This window comes from Trichechus manatus, unplaced genomic scaffold (genome assembly GCF_000243295.1).
Source record: "Trichechus manatus latirostris isolate Lorelei unplaced genomic scaffold, TriManLat1.0 scaffold00127, whole genome shotgun sequence".
Lineage (NCBI taxonomy): Eukaryota > Metazoa > Chordata > Mammalia > Sirenia > Trichechidae > Trichechus > Trichechus manatus.
The window spans coordinates 6092812-6115711 of NW_004444063.1; the positions used below are offsets into that span (position 1 = coordinate 6092812).

The 22900-nt window shown below is 53.6% G+C and overlaps 1 protein-coding gene across 2 annotated transcripts in view; it reads left to right on the forward strand.

Annotated features, from left to right (window-relative positions):
* The first annotated feature begins 2993 nt into the window (after positions 1-2993).
* Positions 2994-22900, forward strand: part of SEPTIN8 (septin 8) — a 28347-nt gene continuing 8440 nt past the window's right edge. The window contains exons 1-9 of one of the 2 annotated variants that reach the window (XM_004384733.1): positions 2994-3259; positions 15682-15802; positions 17051-17246; positions 17596-17782; positions 18833-18994; positions 19603-19699; positions 19940-20108; positions 20321-20453; positions 20597-20787. In XM_004384733.1, the coding sequence (XP_004384790.1) occupies positions 3230-3259; positions 15682-15802; positions 17051-17246; positions 17596-17782; positions 18833-18994; positions 19603-19699; positions 19940-20108; positions 20321-20453; positions 20597-20787 (1286 nt within the window). In that variant the 5' untranslated portion in view covers positions 2994-3229. The remainder of the gene's footprint in view (positions 3260-15681; positions 15803-17050; positions 17247-17595; positions 17783-18832; positions 18995-19602; positions 19700-19939; positions 20109-20320; positions 20454-20596; positions 20788-22900) is intronic. The other variant, XM_023738998.1, reaches the window with a different exon arrangement.

Sequence of the window (22900 nt, forward strand, 5' to 3'; positions counted from 1 at the left end):
CACTGGCATTGTATATCAGCGGGGAAAAATAAAACAACCGGCTTGGCAGGGGGGCAAGGTAAATCTCTACATTACCACACACATAAACAAGTTACAGATGGCCCTAACTGTGACAAGCAAATTTTAGAAAGCTTTATAAGAAGATACAAAGAGAGTATCTTTATGAACTTGAGATAGGGAAGATTTTTTTTAAGAGACAAAAGGTAAAAGCATAAAGGAAATAATAGGTGAATTTGACAACATCAAAATTTTTAAACTTCTGTATGACAAAAGAACTACAAACAAAAGTAAAAGACAAGCAACAGGCCAGAGGGCAGCATTTCCTGGAGTGAGGTCTATCATGCATGAGTTTAAGTAGGTTGTGGGTGGAGGCAGGGGGGCAGGCCAAACAAGTTTGGGGAGAGCTGCATATTTCATTTTCCTCACAGATACTGACAATGCATACTAGCTTATCAAAAGCTCTGAGGACTTCTACAGAAATCCTTTTCTTGTATGGAACTCAGCATTCCCTGCATTATTTGACTGTGGGATTTTTTTGTTTGTTTGGTGTGTGTGTGTGTTAACATCTATGAACTTACCTCTGGATGTAGAAGAAACCTAGAAATGCTGCCATAAGGAATAAAGCTGCCTCATGTAGGAAACGCTTCTTGCATTCACCTTTGTGTCCCCATAGTTAACTCTGACACCTTCAGTAGTTCTGACTAGCAGCAGCATCAGAAAATGAAGGAGGAGGAGGAGGAGGAGAAAAGAAATAAAAAGAAATTTGGGGATTTGGGAATAGGAGTAAAATCTCCTAGTGGAGTGAACGTGTCCCAAGAGGAAGAAGTCAGCTGTAATCTGGGCCTTTCCTCTTCACAGCCACTGGCTGGGGCTACTAGCCGGCATGCTCAACTAGGGAAAACAGACCATTTTAAAGATAATTTAAGACAGATTCCACAGAGTTGGGATGTAGAAAATGGCAGTCAGTTGGGTTATAGGAAAAGAAAAGAGAAAACAGCAAATATCTAGGATGATCAATTCAACACTGATTGACTACTGTCTCTCTCTCTGGGCTCTGACATTAAGGCCCATTGCCACAGAGTAGATTCAGACTCATAGCGACCCTATAGGACAGAGTAGAACTGCCCCCATAGGGTTTCTAAGGCTGTAAATCTTTATCGAAGCAGACTGCTACATCTTTCTCCCGCAGAGTGGCTGGTGGCTTTGAGCCACTGACCTTTTGGTTAGCAGCCGAGTGCTTTTAACCATTGCATCACCAGGGCTCCTTGTAGTCTAGAGAGGGAGATTTTATTAATATTTCAGGTACAGTTTAAAGTCCTTTATTTATTTTATCTCATTTAATCTGTGACATAATACTATACTCATTCTCACTTTTAGGTTGAGGAAGGGAGGCACACTTAAGTAACTTACTTAAGGTTAAAAAGCCAGCAAGGGTCAAGTAGATACAAGAGACTAAATGGGCAGCTTCTGTCCAGAGGTGAGATGAGAAGGCAGAGATGGTTAGGAGCTTGTTGAATGGACATGGGGAATCAGGGGTGGAAAGGAGGAGTGTGCTGTCACAGCATGGGGAGAGCAATTAGGGTCACACAACAATGTAGGTATAAATTTTTGTATGAGACATTAACTTGAAATGTAAACTTTCATTTAAACTACAACAATAAACAAAAAAACAAAAGAAGTCCAAAAAAAAAAAAAAGCTAGCGCGGGGTGGAGACGGAGACAGGATTCCAACGTAGGCAATCAATGTCATAGATGCTGCTCCCTTAACCACTGCTCTGCCCTACTTTTCTTGTAGATAACTACAATACAGCCCACGAATCAAAGCGGTAGAGAAAGAAACAAAGTGAAAACGGTGAGTCAGGAAGGTTCAGTGGGATGTCAGTCTACCTTGCTGACAAGTTTGCCTGGGAGAGACTGGAGGGGAAATCCACTTTAGGGTGAGGTCAATGGCAGCACAGCCAGCGGAAGGGGCTGAAAGGCGTTCATCGTAAAGCCGACTGTGCCAGTCCAGATGTGGTCTTTGGACACTTCCAGCCAGCACAAATTTCTAGCAGGAGGGATATGCCAGGTTGTTTCTCAGGAAGATATTGGGGGTGTGGAGGGTGGACCGACCTAGAATGAGACCAGTGGAGAGAGGGGTAAACCTTGCCATATTCCTAAAAAGGCAGCAGAGAGAAAATCAGAGGGAAAGGAAAGAAGGGCTTTAGAGGATTTGATTCTGGATTTCCTGTGGATAGTAAGTGAGAAAAACAGAGTCCCCTGATGTCTATGGCTTGGACAGAGGTGTTAGTTTTCTGAGTTTTGTGCAAGTTTTGATTAGCAGAGAGAATGTGATAATGGCATGCATTTGAGAGCCGCGGTCCTCTCTGCACAGTGCCTGGACTCCATTAAGAAGTCGCCCCAAGCCCTTGTGGCAAAGCAGAGCGATGGTCATTTGCAATCCAGTGACTTGACCGTCGAGGCGAGCTTTTCTATTGCACGACTCGGTGTCGGACATCCTGTGCGTTCGTCGCGCAAGGAGTCCAAGGCTGGTCTCTTGCCCAGGAAGGCCGCTGGGCCGGACCTCCGGGTCCCGCCCTGGTTCCCACTCTGGCTCCTACCGGAGCATCAGGTGGGGCCCAAGACACGAGCAGACAAGGCTGAGGCGGCCTCTCTCATACTCGACCGGCCTCTTGCAGCTCGTCGACGCTCTGGGCGGTGGTCCCAGAGCATCTGCAGGCTCCGGCGGGGTGGGGGCGGCTTGGTGGGAGACCCCTCAGGGCGCACGCGGCGCCCCACTCCCCTTCCCCACCGAACGGGCTTCCTAGCACCAGGACCCACAACACCCTCACCCCGGCTCGGCCCCAGCCTACCAGGGACACGCAGCGGGCCAGAGGATCCCGGCCCCCATCACCGCCCTCCCGGCCCCCCAACTCGTGAACTACAAGTCCCAGCAGTCCCCGCAACGGGCACCTCGCGCCTCGCAGCGGAGACCCCCGGAGGTTCAAGCGGCGGGGCTCCGGCTGCGCTCGTGGCCCGGCCGGGCGGGCAGGCCGGTCCCGCGGGCGGGGGCGGGGGCGTCTCCGCGGCTTCTCCCGCCGCCGACGCCAAGGGGAGTTTCCAGGAAGTGGCCATATTGGATCCATTCAGCCGCAGCCGCCCGGGCGGAGCGCGTCCCGCAACTGGCTCGTCCCCGTCCCGGCCCCGGCGCTCGCCCCGGCCCGCCCGCTCGCTCCGTGCGGAGCTCGCCATGGCGGCCACCGACCTGGAACGCTTCTCGGTCAGGGCCTGGCTGGGCCGCGGCGCCGCGCGGGGCGCGGGCAGGGGGTCGCCCTGCAGCTGGCCGGGGGGCGCGAGCGGGCTGTCAGTGCCGCGCGGCCGGGCCTCGACGCCTGGCCAGCTCCGAGATACCCGGAGCGCACTCTCGGCCGCGCTGACCCGAGGTCCCGGGGAATCGGGTGGCGGCGCCTTGCCAGGTGGCTGGCCCGGGTCGCCCCCCTCGGGTGCAGGCGAGGCAGGCCCCCTTTCGCCGAGAGGAGGAGAGACTTGTCTGGATCCGGACAGGTGCGAGGACAGACTCGGGCCCCGGGGCCGGAGAGGAAGGCCCGGAGTACTCCGGACCCCCATCCCCCAGGGCATTTCTTTTGCACAGCTGCGGAGATTCCTAGCCGCGCAGGTGCTGTTGTATGGCTACAACCGGTGAGGATGAAGCCCGGGGGGCTTGAGGAAGCCCCTCCAAATGAGGTCAGGGCATTTGCAAACTTGGGTCCTGAGGCCCCTGGGCCTGCCTTTCGTTCCCCCCTTGTCCCCGGGCCCGGATCCTGTGTGCGACTCCAGGCACGTCCGGCCTCAGTGGTCGGGTCTGCGGCATCCATTCCCCAGGAACTGGAGCGATTCCAGACCCAACCTCGTGGGCGTTTGCTTGGGCTCCAGTCGGGGGTCTGCCTTCTGCAGGGCTGACGTCCCCTGGTGGCCCCTGCAGGGGTCTCTCTGGGCCTAAGCCGACCAATAGTCAAACTTCCTACAGGTTTTTATAATTCACCCGGGAGGAGGGAGACCTTTTGGGGGTTGGGTCTGCACGTCCCCTGGTGTCTGGGGCTGGATCTGGGTGTGTCTGGGAGGCTGGGCTGTGACAGTAAAGGAAGCTGTGTCCTCTTGCCAGCATGTGAGGCCCTGGCCTGCGGGGAGGGGGAGGGAGGACTCAGGCCGCTGAGGGGAGAAAGGGGATAATGCTGAATATGAAACCTATAACGAATTTGTTCTGGGGCTAAATAAGGGAGCCAGGAGTTATGTAATTAATGCTATAAATACTGTCATCTGAATTTATGTATGTAAATTTTCTGTTTAATCTGAAAATACATTTCCTAGTCTACTTTGGAAATACGCATAATTAAAGCAGGAGCTTTTGGCTTCAGTTTCTAGGCTGGGGTGTTTTATTTCTGTTGGGGAGGAGGACTGTGTGTCAGTTAAGTAAGTTTACATGAGGAACAGATTCAGAGGTTGGTCAAATCAGAGATTCACCTCACCCCTGCTCTGTAAATTGGAATTTATGTACTGAGGAGGGCAGCATCTGAATCCTAACAGACTTTCTGATTACCTGGTGACCAAGAGACCTGGGAGTGCCTGCATGCCTGTGTGCGTGTGGGTGTCCGTGAACGAGGTACATTTTCTGTGTCCAGTTGACTAGAAACTTATGTCTGGGTCTTGTCTGTGGCCAAAGGACACTCTAACAGATGGTCTTGCAGGTGGGAGCAGTACACAGAGTAACCAGAACCAGACCACCTGATATGAATCCTAGACTGCTACTTATTGGCCATGTAACCTTGGGCAAGTTATTTAACCCCTCAGTTTTCTCATCTGTAGAATGGGATAAAAATATCACCTCCCTGACTGGCTTATTGTGAGGATCCAATGAGATAATGCCAGGGAGGTGTTCAGAGCAGTGCCTGCACATGGCAAGGACACAGTAAATAGCACATAGTACCTGGTATCAATGGTAGATGTGGAGACTGACCCTCTGTGTAAGTGGGCAGCAGAGAGTCAATGCCCTCCCCAGGGGCTTCCATCACTGCATGTCCAGCAATTGCCGTCAGAGCCTAGAGGCCCGGCTGCACTGCCAGGCTGTAGACTGGGGGGTGCCTTCCCCTCCACTTCCCATGTTTGTTCTTAGATCATTTCTGTGAGGACTTTGGTTGTTGTCCCCATGGTGAGCTGAGGCACAGAGTGGGGACAGACTCAGGAAAGGTGTAGAGCTTGAGCTCAGGGGCCTTGGTTACTGTGCCAGGTTCAGCTGGATGGATGGACGCCTTCCATGCTCTGGGCTGTCAGCCTCTTCGGCGGACTTGGACAGGGTTAGATTTGGGTGGAGACCTTGGGTGGAGTTTGGCCTGAATTTAGAAGTCTGGACTCCATTCTCCCCTCCTGGCTTGTCATCATGGGAAAAATCATCTCTTCCTGTCTTGCCCTTAGTTTATCTGTCTTTGATATAAAATGGGTCCAGTCATACCGATATTCTTCAAAGGGCTTGTGGAAGGTTAATTATCATCTAAGGCATGTTTGGAGATATGCCTCTGTGTCTCGCCAGCCCCAGGGAACACTGGGTCCCTCACTGACTTTGATGTGAAGTAGTGGCTGTGAAGCTATGGGCTGATGGGACTGAGGCAGGTCTATACTGCCTGCCCCCCATCCCCTAGCTCAGACGAGCCCTGGAGGCCTGGGATCGGTCCTGACCTGGAGCTTAGGTGTCCATGCAGAGTTGTCCTCTGTACTTTGAGATTAGTGTGTACTGGTTTCCCGTTTCTCTTTCACAAACCCTTCGTGTGGACCCAAGCGCACCACCAACTGGTCCCTTTCTCTTGTCCATATAGCACGGCGTAAGCACCACTGGCCCAGCAGTCTTTACATCCTGGTTGGGCCCTGCTCAACCCTAAATCAGCCATGGGGTCAGGGTCAATGTCTGTTCGTGCATGTCTGGGACAACCCTCTGGGGACTTGCTGTTGTCTCTTGCTCTCCTTGGACAGCTAGACTCCTGTCCACTTTGCTTTGCCCTCCTTCTTACTGGGTCCCTGACTCAGGGCTCACTCCTTCTTATCCTCAAGGGCCATCTTTTTTGTGTCTCCTATCAGTATCTCATGGGGCAGGCTTTGTTTAGGGCCTAGGGGAAGGGGATATGAGGGGGAGAAGGAAGAAGCATGCAGCACGGCAGCCTCACGCCTAGCATTTTTCCCAGCCAGACACTACCCCCCAATCTCCGCTTATCCCCAGCACCATCTGTCATTTCCGTTGTCACCCCTGTAATCTTGACACTTCCCCAAGAAGCAGGCTATCCAGGGACTGCCTATTCTCTCTGAAGCAAGAGCTAGTGGGGAGGGATGTAGGAGGCAGCTCCCTGACCCATGTGGGGTCAGGACTCTGCCACAGTGTGAGACCTCCCTGTCCTGTAAAAATGGCCAGTAATCTCCTTGTTGAGCTGTTTGCAGAAGTGAGAGCTGAGCAAGAGACATCTGTGCAGCTCTCAGTGCCTGGTGGTATCGAGGGGTGATAAGTGGGCACCACCTACGAAGCCACAGCCCTGCCCCCTTCCCCTGGGAGGTGGGTCTGCCCTGCCCTACCACCCTCCTGGCACTGTGCCATGCTCACTTTAGGAAGGTCTGCCTGGGACTTTGATTGGAATGGACCCGTGAGGAGGCTGGTGGGAATGCCTTGGGGATCCAAGGGAGCACATGATAAGGGACTGATCAGGGTGGGAACAGAGGAGGTGGCAAGGAGGAGACTGATCCTAGCACCAGTGAGAAGGGAGAGTGGATGGAGGCAGGCATGCTGGGAGCTGACTTTTGTCACAGGCTTTGGATGATAGGGAGTATGCTAGATGCTTTGTGCCCACTGTCTTGTTGATGCCAACAGAATGCGGTTGGGCAAGGGTGCAGACTCTGGTCATTAGCTAGAGACTCAAACCCCAGCACCAGAGCACTCCTTGGGGTGGCAGAGGGGGTGGGGGCTCCTGAGCTTTGAGCTTTACAATGGGCTAGGTATAGGCGTGTGTTTGGGGCAGTAACTACATACCACAAATATCTCTGTGGCTTGGGTCCAGCCACTGGAGGCAAGCAGCTGCAGGATGACAGAGCACAGGCCTTGAGGGTGGCGTGCCTCTCTATGCCCCCTGCAGCCTCTCCTTCCTACCTCTATGCTGCCAGCTTGGGGCTCAGGAGCCCCAGGCATGGCCCACAGGCCCAGGCTCTGCCAGACAACCAGATGTGGAGCTGTGTTGGCAGGAGGGAGACACATCTGCCTGGGGGAGGGCTGCCTCCCCAGCTTGGCATGCCCTTGTGGTAGAGCCAGGGTGCTTCTTGCTGGCTTCCTCAGGAGCCGTCTGCATCTTCAGGGCTCATATGAGTAATGTGTCTGGGAAGGCGCAGCAGAGGTTGGGGCGAGGGGCAACTTGGCTATAGTTACAGCTGCCCTGGAGCTCTTGAGGTAAATTAGATACTGTCCTCAGAACATGTGGCTTCCAGGTGGTTCTTGGCCCCTATCATGGAGGCCACGTTGGAGGGACAGAAGCAAGAGAGAAGGGAGTAAGGGCTCATTTCTGATTGCAGCTGTCTGGCTGTTCTCTGAGATGCTTCCTGGGCTTGGGCCGCGTGGGGCCTGGGTTCAGAGGGGCGGTAGGCATGGACCCAAGTCTCACTAGCCCCAGCTGTGAGGCCATGGGTGCGAGCTGACACTGCTTAGTGAACAGGATGAGTGACAGAAAAGTATAGCAGCCCTGCCCCGAGCTGCCACCGGTTGGTGCATTTTTTTGCCCCTTTCTAGTCCATCCTGAGGTTGGAGGGAAGGTATGGATAGAGGGCACCTTTGCTGCTCACATTCCCCTTTCTGTGTGTGGAATGAAGGCTGCCTTCTTCCTCCAGAGAAGCCTAGACCACTCTGGCTTTCTCTGCTGCAAGGCTGTAGTGGCTGCTGCCAGAGTCCCTGAACCAGGTGAGGAAATATGAACACCTGAGTTTCTAGTACCTTCAAGGCCCAGATCACCTTCCCCATCTGCTCTCCTGTGGGCTAGACTACTCCCTTGCAGGTGCACAATAGAGCCCAAGAATGTGTCTTTGTCCTAGGCCTTGGGAGACGGGCTCAGAGACCAGCAACTGTGCTCATTGTTGTTAGGTGCTATCATGTCAGTTCCAACTCACAGCGACCCTGTGCACAACAGAACGAAACACAGCCCGGTCCTGCGCCATCCTCACAATCATTGCTAGGTTGGAGCCCATTGTTGCAGCCACTGTGTCAGTCCATCTCATTGAGGGTCTTCCTCTTTTTTGTTGACCCTCTACTTTACCAAGCATGATGTCCTTCTCCAGGGACTGGTCCCTCCTGAGAACAAGTCCAAAGTATGTGAGACAAAGTCTCACCATCCTCGCTTCCAGGGAGCATTCTGGTTGTACTTCTTTCAAGACAGATTTGTTTGTTCTTGTGGCAGTCCACGGTATATTCAGTATTCTTCGCCAACACCATAATTCAAAGGCATCAATTCTTCTTCAGTCTTCCTTATTCATTGTACAGCTTTCACATGCATTTGAGGTGATTGAAAATACCATGGCTTGGGTCAGGCGCACCTTAGTCCTCAAAGTGACATCTTTGCTTTTTAACACTTTAAAGAGGTCTTTTGCTGCACATTTGCCCAATGCAATACATTGTTTGAGTTCTTGACTGCTACTTCTATGGCTGTTGATTGTGGATCCAAGTAAAATGAAATTCTTGACAACTTCAATCTTCTCTCTGTTTATCATGATGTTGCTTATTGGTCCAGTTGTGAGGATTTTGGGTCTCTATGTTTAAGTTAATGCATATTGAAGGCTGTAGTCTTTTCTTCATCAGTAAGTGCTTCAAGTCCTGCTTGCTTTCAGCAAGCAAGGTTGTGTCATCTGCATATTGTAGGTTGTTAATGAGTCTTCCTCCAATCCTGATGCCACATTCTTCTTCATATAGTCCAGCTTCTCAGATTATTTGCTCAGCATACAGATTGAATAATGGTGAAAGGATACAACCCTGATGCACACCTTTCTTGATTTTAAACCACGCAGCAACCCCTTGTTCTGTTCCAACAACTGTCTCTTGGTCTATGTACAGGTTCCTCATGAACACCATTAAGTGTCCTGGAATTCCCATTCTTCGCAATGTTATCCATGATTCGTTATGATCCACACAGTCGAATGCCTTTGTGTAGTCAGTAAAACACAGTGCTCTTAGTTTCCTGGAAACCTGATCTTGACATGAGAAGTGTGAAACAAACCAACCAAAAACAAACCCATTGCTGTCGAGTTGATTCCGAGTGGAACTGCCCCATAGGGTTTCCAAGGCTGTAAATCTTTATGGAAGCAGACTGCCACATCTTTCTCTCACAGAGCGGCTGGTGAGTTCACACTGCAGACCTTTCAGTTAGCAGCTAAGCAGTTGACCACTGCACCACCAGGGCTTCTTGTGAAACAACCATCCCAGATTAATAAACTGTAGCCTGGCTGTCCTTGTGCAGAAAGGGAGGAAAGTGGCTCAGGACTCTGAAGTCTGTTTGCAGAGAGAAGGGAGTATCAGGGTCAGGGAAGGCAAGGTGGCCTTGGGCTCCTGTGAGTAGTTTTGCTCCCAGAGTTCCTTCTCTTCTCGGGGTGGGGTGGGGGATGACTGGCCTCGTGAGAGTGGCTGCGGGTTTCCCTCCTAGGGCCCAGCTGCCATCTCTCCATTACTGCACTGTCTACTACTATGCTGGCATCGTGAAGGTTGTTCCCTGCTTGTATCTCCTCCCAAAAGCGATTGTCCAGTTCTCAGGTGCCCTTTTGGTTTGGGACATCCTTTCTCCATCTCCCTTCCTGGCCCAGTGTATCAGCATCCTCAACCCCACCGTCTCATACACATCCCTCTGGTTATTTCCCGTAACCTCTGACCTGAGCTTAGCGGCTTGCTGTGGAATCCTGGGACCAGAGCCTAAGCCTTTCCTGGGAAAATTCCTAGGATTCCTTTCTGGCCTCAAGGACGGTTGTGCTTGTGACCATGGGTTCTGGCCAGAGGCCCCTACTCTGGCTATTTAAGTCTGAAGCTGCTTGAAGTAGCTGCAGCCAGGGCTAGGGTGGTTTGTGCTGGGAACATGGGTGGAGAAGACTCCCAGTGGCGCAATGACTCCTGCGTCCATTGCTCGGTGACTTCATAGGGCCTCCCCCGCCCCCACCCCACGCTGGAGGTCTCCTGGGGAGTGGGCTTCCTGCCTGCCTGGCAGGGTGCACAGAGCACAGTGCTGGGTGTGGCAGCCCAGGTGGAGAGCAGTATCTGAAGTCCACAGCACCAGAGAACTCTGTGGAAGGCCTGGGGCAAGGTGGTGGGGTGGTTTTTGTCCAGGATTCAGGCACCAAATATACTTTGGTGGGGTATCCCCTCCACTCGTATCTACCCCGGTGAACAGACTAGTGTAGGAGGTCTGATCTCAGGAGTCTTTGTTCACCCACAGCCTCCCTGGCTCCATTGGTTCAGACTTTCAGCAGATTTCCAGTTCCTTCTGGATAAAAGCCTGTTTTTGTTTGGGAACAAGCTGCGAGACAGGGTTTCTCCCTAAATCCCATTTTGCTTCTTGGTAAAAGGGGCAGCTCCTCTTGGCCAGCAATTAGGGCTGTTCCAGAAGGCTCAGAAAGCATTTCCTGATGAGGAAGAGGGCGCCCTAGTTATCCACTGGGCTGCATAACAAAATGCCCTTCTCCACTTTGTTCTGGATAGCCAGGCGAGGGGGAGTGCAGGCGGCCTGAGCAGCTATTATTCTGGTTGTTGTCTTTGATGTGCCAAAGAAAATGATGACACAGAAGCCTAGGGCCTGTCTCAGGAGCCAAAAACTTGTTAGTGATTAGAGATGGGGGAATGGCCCCGTGAAGTTTCCCACCGTGTGTGTACAGAACTCTGAGCTGCCAACCTGTTCTCTGTCCTGAGGCTTTGAGGACAGTGGAGGCCCCTGAGTGGGCTCCCCAGGAACCTGGGTGTGGAAAGGGCCAGAAACCTCTTACCAGGCTCCCAGTTAGGTTGTCCAGCCTGGAGGCTTCTCCCCCACGAGTCTCCTGTGGGTCTCCATGCCCCAGAGAACAGTGGTGCATTGTCCTGACCACTCACCCTCCTCTCCCACCAGAACCAGGGTTGCAGACTGTCAAGCCGTGAGCCGGGTCCAGCCACCAGACATGTTGCGTTGGATCCTCATGATATCCTAAATTTGTGTTGGTTGCCAAAAATTTTAAATTAGGGGATTTCATATAAAAATCTAGATTTCTGAATTTTCTTGTAAAAATTGGGAGATCTGGTAGCACTGGGCGGGCTTTCTTAAAGTTGACTGGACTCATAGAACCATGGCTGCCATGGACTGAGCCCAGGCTCTGCAGTTCCCCATGGTCCCCACCTCTCCCTGGGGGACCCCCACACTGGGCCAAGTCAGTGACTGTCTTTCATCCAGCAGGCAGCAGAGCGATGTGGCTGAAAGTGGCGGCTTTGCCGTCATGCTGTCTCCATTCAGATCCTGGCTTCACATTCCTGAGCAGTGTGGACTTGGGCATATTACTTAATCTCTTGGTGCGTCAGTTGTCCATCTGTACAATGGAGATTATATTACAGCCTATCTCATAGGGCTGATGGGCAGATTAAATGAGGTCAGAGTAGCACAGAGTAAGCACTCCATACATGTTAGTTATCATTATTATTACTACTATCCTGCTCCCTTTTCCCCATTTGCATTATCTGCCTGACTTCTGTGGGCATTTGAGTTTAAACTAAATTAGATCAAGCCCCTGAGGGTAAGAATTTGGTGTCTTCATATTTTCATTCTCAGCAGCCATTTTAGTGCCTAGCACACAGCAGACATCCAGTGAGTGTGTGCTAAGTGACTGAATGAATGAGTTGGGAGCCTTCTAAGAGTAGGGGAGGCAGTGGTTTGGGGCAAGGGCTTGTCCTGCTCTCAAATCCTGGCTCTGCCCTGGTGAATTCCCTAGCTTCTGTATACCTCAGTTTTCTTGCCTGTAAAATGGGGATAATATGGTGTCTGCCACACAGGGTGCAGAAAGGACTCAATGAGAGACCAGGTGTGGATCACCTAGCTTAGTTCAGGTACATGGTGGTGCTCAGTGAGATGCTGATGTCATCATTTGTCACCCATTCCTTCCTCTTGGTTGCAAACACAGAGATGCTTCACCTTCCACACCTCCCCGCCTTGCCGTTCTTGCTTTCTCTGTTCCGCTGCATCGAAAGAGTTTCACTTTGGAGACTGAAGCGGTAAAGATGCAAGTAATATGTAACCCACTCAACTAACTTAATAAGGGGGTATATGACCAGAGGGAAGGGAAAAATCCCAGAGGTAGGGCAGACTCCTCTGTGAGTGGGCTTCAGCCTCGGGCTGGTGGTCACAAGCTGATCCAAAGGTCCATCCTGGGTCACTTGCCCATACCTGAACCAATCATGGGATCATGCTGATTGGCTCAGGACTATTAGGACTCACCCCTGGAGTTGGAGCTGGGGTCTTACTCACCAAATTGCAGCACTGGTAGCCAGTGGGAGACTTGGAATCCATTTCTGAGTCGAGTAGTGGTAGGTGAGCAGTGGCTGCTGGCTCTTTCTAGGCTGTGACCCCACTCAGGTTAGCAGAGGTACCTGGGGTGGATACCCTAGAAAAAGCAGCGTACCTTAGATCACATGTTGTTAGTGCCAAATGTGTGATCAGGGAGCTTGGCATTAGTGGAGGAGTCAGCCCTCAGTGCAGCTGGGGAGGTCAGATCTGTCTCCTGAGACCAGGGAACAACACTGTCTCTATCCAGACCAGTGATCATTTTGCTGTGAGTGTGTGTGAATGCGTGTGTGTGTGTGCATGTATGGGGATGTATATGTGCCAAGGACAGGCATTCCCACTGGCCCCTGAGGCTCCTGCGTGGTCATCACCCCAGGTCTGGGCCCCTGGAATGACCGAGTGTGGCCTGGGTAACAATTCGGGGAGACATCCCCATACTCGACACACTTCCCCAGAGAGTGCAGGCTGTGTGAGTAAAGGGCCAGGCAGGGGTTGCTGAGTGTGGATAGGTGGGCTTCTCTGAGACTCCCGAGTGCTGCTTTTGACTTCTGGAGCCTGGAACTGTAAGAAAGTGGGAAAACCTCAGGAATAGGGTGGCTTCTGTTTCTCTCCTAAGTACTCTTGTGTGTGTGTGTGTGTTGTGTGTGTGTGTGTGCGTGTGGTTTCCAGACACAGCTGACTTGGTGGGTTTTGGCGGCAGACTACAGGATGTTGGATTACATCCTGATTGTGTCATCCTTGGAAGAAAAGGATGAATAAACACATAGCCTTCTCTGCAAGCACACCACGCCTTAAATTTTGGAGATTTTCAGTCTCGCCTGAAAATAAAAAAGCTCTAGACTGACTGTTCTGTCCTCCATTTGATCCTCAAGCTGCCACGAGCAGGTGAATAAAAACTAAATAATGAAGCTCTATGAAAGATGAGCAGACACCCCTTGATGCTGTGGCAGATGAAGATGGCGTTCAGTGTAAATGGTAGTGTTGTCTAGCATAGTAGGCATAGTCATGGGAGGCTGGGAAGAATGGAAAACCTGACACCCCCGCAGCCTGCAGCGAAGCTTATGGAATAGAGGACCAAGATGCATAGAAAGAAGATAACTAATAGTGCAAGGAAATGGGATCATTGCCAAGTGAAGGGTCTGGAATGTAAGTACTTGAGGGCCAGGTCAGAGCAGATGCTGAGAGCCCAGGGAAGGAGCTGAGTTTGAAAAGTAGACCGGAGTTAACCAGCTGGGCTGGCACCAAGCCTTCAAGGGCCCCCAGACTGTGAGGACCTGGAATGCCATGCTAACGGGTTTGGACCTTACCCAGCACATCTATGCTCCATTTACTCTTTTTGATGTGGGCATCAGTGAGAGGAAGCTATCTTTGGGGCCTCTTTGTCCGGTTATGTTTGCAGCCCTAGGGGGACCTAGGTTTGAGTGGGGAGGATGTGACAGGACCCGTGGGGATAGCTGTTTCAGAACAGAGGCTCCCCTGAGAGTCACTGGAGAGAACAGGCTTAGGGGCACCCCAACTTGTTGGAGGGGCTGATACAACTGCCCAGAGAGGCCGTATGCGGTCCAGGCTGCCAACATGCCCACTTGGGAGTCAGCAGTGACTGAGCCTGGGGCGGTGGCGCAAGATGGGGAGAGGGGTTTAAATAGTCGAGAAGAGAAGGTTGGGTTTGAGTGCCGGGGGCTGTGGTTGGGAGGAAAGAATGGTCAGAGGAGTTTAGGCTGAGGCAACAGGTTGCGGCCACAGAGAGGTCAGGGAGAGATCAGGTGCTGAGGAGATCCCTCTGCAGGGAGGGAAGAGAGCCTAGGGCCTGCAGGGTGACCACACGGCCCTGCCGCCTCATCCCTAGCCCTCTCTGACCACTCTCCCTATGGCTACATTGCATAACGGGTTGCCACTGTCCTAAGCAGTAGCTTTTGGGGCTGTCTTTAGTTAGACCTGTTTCCTTCTTCTGGAGCTGTGGACATTATGGCAGGGTGAAGCTCCAAACCCACTGCCCTTTCTGTCCTTGCACTTACTAGCTGGTGGTCAGGGAAGAGGGGCCCTGGAATGGAGGAGGCATGCTTATGCCCAGTATGAAGCTGTCTGGGGCCTGCCCTCAAGACGGGCCGAACCAGGGAAGGCTGAGCCTGGGAACCTTCCCTCAGAGGGCGGCATTTCCCACCCCCCACCCCCCACCCCCCGATTCCCAGGAAAGCCAGAGAAACTGTACACCCAAACTGGAGTCTGGCCTTGACCCTCTGCTTCGGGATCTCATGGTTTCTTTTTATAGTGCTGCAGGCCAGCTCCAGTGGCCTGAGCTTACTCGGGACCTGCTGCCTGCGGCTCTGCTAAGGCCAGGGCTCTGCATTCTCATCAGGACCCTCTGTCTAAACAACCAGGGTGAGGACAGGGGTGGCAGGGTGCATAAGCTAGAGCCTGGGGGTCTCTGGAGAATACCGCTGAGGCAGAGGGAGGAGGCTTTAGAGTCATGATCCCTTCAGAGTCCGTCCCTGAGACCCAGTGCTGAGCTGTCCTTTAGGGAGCCCACGTGTGCACTCCACACCTGGGTGTGTGAGGAACTGGGCGCGCGCAGAGGGTCGTGAGCCTGGCCTGGTGGGGGAGGCCCCTCTGGAGGACGAGTGTGAGGGGGTCACCAGACCCGCCTCTGCTTGAGTCCTGGGAGGGGGTTGCAGCAGCTGCTTCTCCCCAGAGCTGGTCACAGCAACATACACACTCTCTAATCCTGGTGCTTGGAGTCTTTATTTAAGATTCAGGAACCATAGGGGCCTCCTCCTGAGCAGGAGGAAAGGTGAGCCCTCAGGGGAAGCCGTCATAGGTCCTGGGACCACCTGTTCCAGGAGAGAGATGAGGTCCAGCCCCAGGCATCCCTGGCCAACTGAGGCGGAGAAGCAGAGTCATGGGTGAAAGGGCTTCTCCAAGGTGAGAGTCCAGGGTCCCGAGGCCTGTTGGGCTCCTGTGGAAGCCTGGCCTGGAATTGGAGCTCTGGTGCACTCACAGGTGTGTCCTGAGATTTGCTCAGAATTCAGACAAGGGAAGGAGGCAGGTTTGAGTCTTGACTTGGGGTGAGCCTCACCTGAGCCAGGCCTCTGTTCCCCAGTGGGCTCACTGTCTCTGTCTATCTCTTGCTCGGCAGAATGCAGAGCCGGAGTCCCGGAGCCTCTCCCTTGGGGGCCACGTGGGCTTTGACAGCCTTCCCGACCAGCTGGTCAGCAAGTCGGTCACTCAGGGCTTCAGCTTCAACATCCTCTGTGTGGGTGAGTGTCCACACCTGGCCAGGGAGCAGCCTCAGGCAGAGGACAATGAGAACCTTCCAGGCAATGGGGGGCTGCTGCCCTGGCCCCCTGTCAATCTGCAAGGGGGGGCTTCCCGGGCAGAGTGAAACCTTGGGGTATCACGATGAGGGTTTGGTTGGTGTCTCTGCTAGGGTCAAGGGCAGAGTTGGATCTAGAGCCCGACTCACAGTTGTCATGAGGGTTAACTAGGACTAGACATGTGACAGTACTCTGTAAAATGGGTGTTTATCAGAAAGATTTAGATTATTCATTTATTTAAAAACATTTACTCATGCCTACTGTGTGTCTGGCAGTCCCTGGGGGGCACAAATGGCTAAGCACTCAGCTACTAACTGAAAGGTTGGCAGTTTGAATCCACCCTAGAGGTGCCTCGGAAGAAAGACCTGGCGATCTACTTCTGAAAGATCATAACCATTGAAAACCCTATGGAGTGCAGTTCTACTCTGAAACAACATGGGGTCGCCAGGAGTTGGAATCGACTCAACAGCGACTGTTTTTTTTTTTTTTTTTTTAAGCTATGTGTCAAGGACACTATGGTAAGCCAGACTCTGCCCCTTTAAGAGAGGGTAACAGATCATCACAATATTAGGTACTGAGGGCTATAGCTTACATCTGAATAAATGAAGCCCAAAACATGGAGGCTCTGGGAGGTTCCCTGTACCTCAGGCCTGGGGCTCCCAGAAGGACCTCTGCAGGTGCATCTGCTAGGCTGTGGGTGCCCCCCAGGGAGCAGCCCATCCTGAACTTCTCCTCCCTTTAAAGTTATGTGGTGCTGGGGCCACCCAACACAGGTGGGCTGAGCCACTTGTGACTTCAGACCCTGGCCCTGCTGGCCCCGTGACCATCCTGGGCCCGGGAGGGGTGGTGTGCAGGCAGGCTATGTGTTAGCTGGCTGGGTACCACTGAGGCCAGCAGAGACCAGTGTCCAGTGGTGTCTCCATGGCTGCCAGGCTCTGTCGCTTCCTGCTCCCCAAGGAAACAGCTCACACATCCCACGTGCCATATCTGTACTCAAGTCCCCTTTTGGCTTTTTCTTCCCACACTATTTCTGAGGCCACTTGTAGAAGGGATGGCTCCTAGGGGCTGAGGACAGCATGGGATGGAGTGGGAGGCCTGCCCCTCTTTCTTGTAGGGAGGCTGAGCCCCAGCCAGGGACAGCCCAGGCTCCAGCCCTCTGACATTCAACTCTGCCCTCCTCCTGCTCCCCAGGGGAGACTGGCATCGGCAAGTCCACGCTGATGAACACACTTTTCAATACGACCTTTGAGACCGAGGAAGCCAGTCACCATGAGGAGTGCGTGCGCCTGCGGCCCCAGACCTATGACCTCCAGGAGAGCAACGTGCAGCTCAAGCTGACCATTGTGGACGCTGTGGGCTTCGGGGATCAGATCAATAAGGATGAAAGGCAAGAGGCGGGAAGGGTGGCTCCACCCAGAAAAATGTCATCCCTGTCCCACCCACGTTGGCCATAGTTCTACAGCTGTCTGAGTGCCCCTCACTCCATGCTGCCCCCATAGGAATAACTGAGCCCCCACACTTCATGGGGGCCAGGGGGGTCTCTCGGGGAATACCTGAGGTCCTTTGGCCACTAGCTAACCAGTTACTCCTTGGGGAGGGGATCGGGAGAATGAGTCAGTTACCTGTACGCAGACAGGGATCCCCAGACAGAAGGCCGGGGGTGGGAGCATGGCCTACCTCCAGCCCCACACGCCCAACCCAGCTGCCTACCTCCTAGGTGATGGATCTGTCTGTAGTTACAGGCCCATCGTCGACTACATCGATGCGCAGTTTGAGAACTATCTGCAAGAGGAGCTGAAGATCCGCCGTTCCCTCTTCGATTACCACGACACCAGGATCCACGTTTGCCTCTACTTCATCACGCCCACAGGGCATTCACTCAAGTCCCTGGACCTGGTGACCATGAAGAAACTGGACAGCAAGGTCTGTGGGCCCATGCCTCACTTGTTCCACGGGCTCCAGGGTCCTCCACTGGGGTGGGATGCAGTGACGTGGCTGTCCGCTGTGGTCCTCAGGGCCCTCGCTCTCAGGGGCTTGTGGTCCGCTGTGGTCCCCTCAGCTTGGTCATCCCTCTATTTCCTATTGCATCTGCCCCTGTTGCTCCAGTGGCCCCTACTGCTCTGGGCTCTTTCTTCACAGCCCTGTCTCTGGGGTTTGGCCCTGAGCCCCTTCCTTCCAGCTGAATCGATTTTCCCTCTCAGCCCCACTGGCTCTGGGCCTCCTCTCCTTTCCCTAGAGCCACGTGTGCCCCCACCCTGACCTCTCCCCAGAGTGCCCGCATCCCATTTCAGCCTCTTCTCTGCTCATTTCTCTCTCTCACCTCCTATTTCCTTTGCTTCCTTCACACCCCCTCTCCTCCCTAGGGAGAGGCAAGATAAACTGCGGAAGTGGAATGCAAATGAGGAGTGGGTATTGTAAGGGCAGAGAAGAGAGGGCAGCTTCATGGGCAAAGCAGGAATGGTTGGGGTCTTGGAGAGTGTGCAACCCCACAGTCACCTGTTGGTTCTCATGTGACTACCCTTCCCATCTCAGGAGTTTTTACTCTAAACAATGGAATAACCTTGGCCTGGGAGATTTTGAGGTCTTCCTGTGGCCACTGCTGATAGGGTTGCCTTACCTGCTTAGTGGGGAGTTCAACCCCCTTGCTGCTGCTTCTGTCAGGTCCCCAGCCAGTTGAGACCTGCAGAACACTCTGGGTCGAAGCTTGGTTTGCCCAAGGAGACTAATTTTAGGTCTGGATAGTGGTTTGGGGGAATCCAGGGCTGTAGGAAGCGCTGCAGCTGATTGTTATAACCCATCAGAATGGTCACAGGTGGCTGGGTTAGGGCTGGAGTGACCCAGGGGAGCCGCTCTGTCTCTCTGATGTTCTACCCTTCTGCCCAGGGATATGCCTGGGAGGGCTGTCCACAGTCAGGACGCAGCCTTTGCTCAAAATACATAACTAACTTGGCCGCCACCTCTCCCTAATCCCAGGTGAACATTATTCCCATCATTGCCAAGGCTGACACCATCTCCAAGAGTGAGCTCCACAAGTTCAAGATCAAGATCATGGGCGAGCTGGTCAGCAATGGGGTCCAGATCTACCAGTTTCCCACTGACGACGAGGCTGTTGCAGAGATAAATGCAGTCATGAATGTGAGCACTGGGCAAGGGCCTTAGGGCTCTGGAGCCAGAGGACTGGGGGCCAGCACAGATCTCAGACACAGCCCCAAGAGACTCTTCTTCCCCACGATTCCAGCCTTAGCCTCTCCAGGACAGATAATGGGCATCCGGGAGCTGGCCAGTCCTGCATCTTGTAGCCAGGGATGGAGGAATTGGGTATTGGGCCTGCACTGAGGCTTTTCCAAGGTTTGAGTTTCACAAGATCTGGACTCAGGTGGGAACCTGGAACTATAGGCGTGAGCAGGCATGCTACCAGGGTTTAGGAACTGGGAAGGGAGGTAGGCCCACAGGTCCTTCAAGGGAGATTTTGATGGCCCCTGGGGAGCTCAAGGGCTGAAAGAACACCCAGAGAGTGGGGAACACCAGGAAGGGAGGCTGAGGGTTCAGCCCACTCCCCTATTTGGAGGTTCCAGGACACTTCTCTGAAAGAGAGCCAGGAAATGAGCACCTGTCTTTGGGGCCTTTGTTCAGGTCTGGGCAGCCCCAGATCAGCCCCCGCTGGGCCCAGGGGCAGTGAAGGGAGTCTGTCCATTAGCCTGTGTGTCAACTTAGTGCTCACAAATTCTTGGGCCCCTTTCTAGGCACACCTGCCCTTTGCTGTAGTGGGCAGCACCGAGGAGGTGAAGGTGGGGAACAAGCTGGTCCGAGCACGGCAGTACCCTTGGGGAGTGGTCCAGGGTGAGTGTGGTGGGGCAAGCTCATCCCCAGCCGGGGGCCCTGAGCTTAGTGCCCTGTCCTGCGTTGCTCCCCTCCTCTGTAAGCCTGCCTCAAGTACCCTGTCCTGGGCCCCGCTCTCCCTGTGTACCTGCCCTGACTCTGTGGAGTCTGCCTGCAGCACCCTGGCCACTGCCCTGGCTCCTGCCTTCCCCATGCCCATCTGTGTGCCCACCTGATGCCCCGTGTACCCTCTGCTCTCAGTGGAGAACGAGAATCACTGTGACTTTGTGAAGCTTCGGGAGATGCTGATCCGGGTAAACATGGAAGACCTCCGTGAACAGACCCACAGTCGACACTACGAGCTCTACCGACGCTGCAAATTGGAGGAGATGGGCTTCCAAGACAGCGATGGTGACAGCCAGCCCTTCAGGTGACCACGTGTGCAAGGAGTGAGCCCACCTCCAAGGCCATAGTCAGGCTTGCCACTCTGGTATCTGTCTTCTGGGATCTGATGAGCAAGAGGCTGCCCATACCCCAGCATCCTCCCACCCCCAGGGCCCTCATGCTTCTGCTTCCTTGACTCTGCCCCAGCCCCTTCCCTCCATAACCCCACCCTGGCCTCTCTTCTCTGGGTCCTTGCAGCCTACAGGAGACATATGAGGCCAAGAGGAAGGAGTTCCTGAGTGAGCTGCAGAGGAAAGAGGAAGAGATGAGGCAGATGTTCGTCAACAAAGTGAAGGAGACAGAGCTGGAGTTGAAGGAGAAGGAAAGGGAGGTGTGTACAGGGCCTGGGGTGGTGGTGAGGGAACAAAAGATGGGCCGGGGAGAGAGGGAAGGGCCTGGCTGGGAGGCGGGGGAATGGCCGGGCACCATCCCTGCCCACACTGAAGTCTAGGCTCCCCCACCTTCCACTTCCAGCTTCATGAGAAGTTTGAGCACCTGAAGCGGGTCCACCAGGAGGAGAAGCGCAAGGTGGAGGAGAAGCGGCGGGAGCTGGAGGAGGAGACCAATGCCTTCAATCGCAGGAAGGCAGCCGTGGAGGCTCTGCAGTCACAGGCCTTTCATGCCACCTCACAGCAGCCTCTGAGGAAGGACAAAGACAAGAAGAAGTAGGTGCTGGGCTCCCTCCCCTGAGCCTGCTCCTTCTCTCCTGCTCTTTTGCTTATACTCTCCCCCGCTCTGTTGCTTGTTTGCCATCTCATGCTCTCTCATTTTCACTTGCCTGCCCACCTCTTTGTTGCTCACCTTTTTCTTTCACTGGTGATCTCGATATCTCAGGACCTGGATCTCTCCCTCTTATGTTCACGTTCCCTCTTGCGCATGTGGCCTTGCTCTCTCTCTCCCCGTTGCTCTCTCCTCTCTCACTCGTTTGTTTTCCTGCAGCCCCCTCAGCTGCTGGGGACTGTCCACTGCAGCGTGGTGAAGGCTGGGCCTCACAGGGAGGGAGAGGCTGTGGCCGTAGGGGCCTAGGGGAAGGCCTTTCAGGCCATGAGAGGGACAGGGCCTGGGAATGTCAGCCTTTCCAGCAGGATTCCAAATGCTCCCATGGTTTCTGCTCAGACAGCTGTGCGTATCCCCTCTGTGGCCTCTGAGGCAATGGGTGTGGGCTGGCATGGATTGGCTGCCAGGTGGTGATTGAGGGTAGCAGAGACTTGAGCCCAGCTAGTGCTGACCCCCTGGATACACAATTGCTACCCAGCTATTCTGAAGGGCTCTTGGGGCCAAAGGAAGGACAGAAGCTCTCTGTAGGGGCTCTGTGCATCCTGCTAGGGAGGGGGGCTGCCCCTAAAGTAAAAGTTGGAGTTGTTTCTCTGGAGAGTGGACTCTAGGGGATGGCAAGGAGGCTTTTCCTGACCTCAAGGAGTGTAGTCAACTTGTTGACCAGGTGGAGGCAACCCTGAGTCACTTCTCCCTGGTATTTTTAATTGCCTGTTTTCACATGCTTAGTTGGAGTCCAGATGCCCCAGCTCCTGGGGAACTCCTGCTCCCATCCCGCTTCCTTTGGTGTCCCACACCACACTGTGGGGATCTCATCCACCCTTGCTTCTCCCTGCCCCTGGCCTGTACCAGGTGCCTTCCTTCTCTTGACAACTCAGGAACTAAGCAGGTGTACCCATCCTGGCCTTCACTCTTGGCCTCCATGGAATCCCATTTCCTCCTGGAATGTTTGAGAATATGTGTGCCCAGGCCCTTCCTTCCTTGGTGGCAGTGAATCCTAGTGGTTAGGGCCATGAAGTGCAGCGCTAGCTGTGGCCCTAGGCCACTGCTTCTGGCATCAGCCTCCCTGCCCTCCATGTACACATTCTCTAAGATGTGTGCATCTGAACATACATACACACGCATACACACAGTCTTATTTATTCTCTTATCATGTACACAGACTCAGGCATACACCTAATCCTCAGTACACACATGCATAGAGGTACAGACACATACTAAGGGAAAGAAACTTAAAGGGCTTCTCCCTAGGGGGGAAGGTCAGGAGCACAGAACCAGGCATATAGGATTTGTATGCAAATTCTCATTCCTAAGGCCCATTCTCTGCTTTGGGGCAGATGCTTCTCCTTTCTATAGTTTCCCGCATCCTGCTGGCACAGCTGGGACAGATATGCACCTGCCTGTCCCTGGGGAGAACACCAGCCCCACATTCCTCTCAGCCATGCAAATTTCCCCTATGCTTTGGATTTGCTTTCAGCCCTGCTCACATGTCCTGCTCTTGGCTTGGTTAGCGTGGGACCTCTGTGAGTTGGGACCTGTGTGAGTTTCAAGCCAGTGGCTCAGAAATCTTGCTTCTCCTAGGGGTCTGTGATTCAAAGCAGCCTTGCCCTGTTCCCTACCGGCCTTGGCTCAGGTCCTCTTGTTAAAGGAAAGACAAGCAGGTTCCCTAGGAAATAAATTGTGGAGAAACCACTCAGAAAACAAAGACAGAGACCTAGGGCGAAGTCAGGGTCTGAGTGGGGTGCAAGCTGGCACAAGTCCCTGGAGGCTCCACACTGGCCCTGCTGGGCCACACTGGCATACCTCTCAGGGTTGGGTGGCTTGTCACTGGTATCTGGTCTCCCTGCTTTTCCCATGTGGCCTGGGTTCCTTGGTATGTTTTCCAGGCCTAGGCCTAGAAAACAGGTCTTTTCTGTTGGCTGGACATGGCAGAAAGCTTCAGTCAGTTTGGCCTCTGAGAGAAAGGTCTGTTTTCCCTGCTGGCTTTGTGGAGGCCAGGAGTAC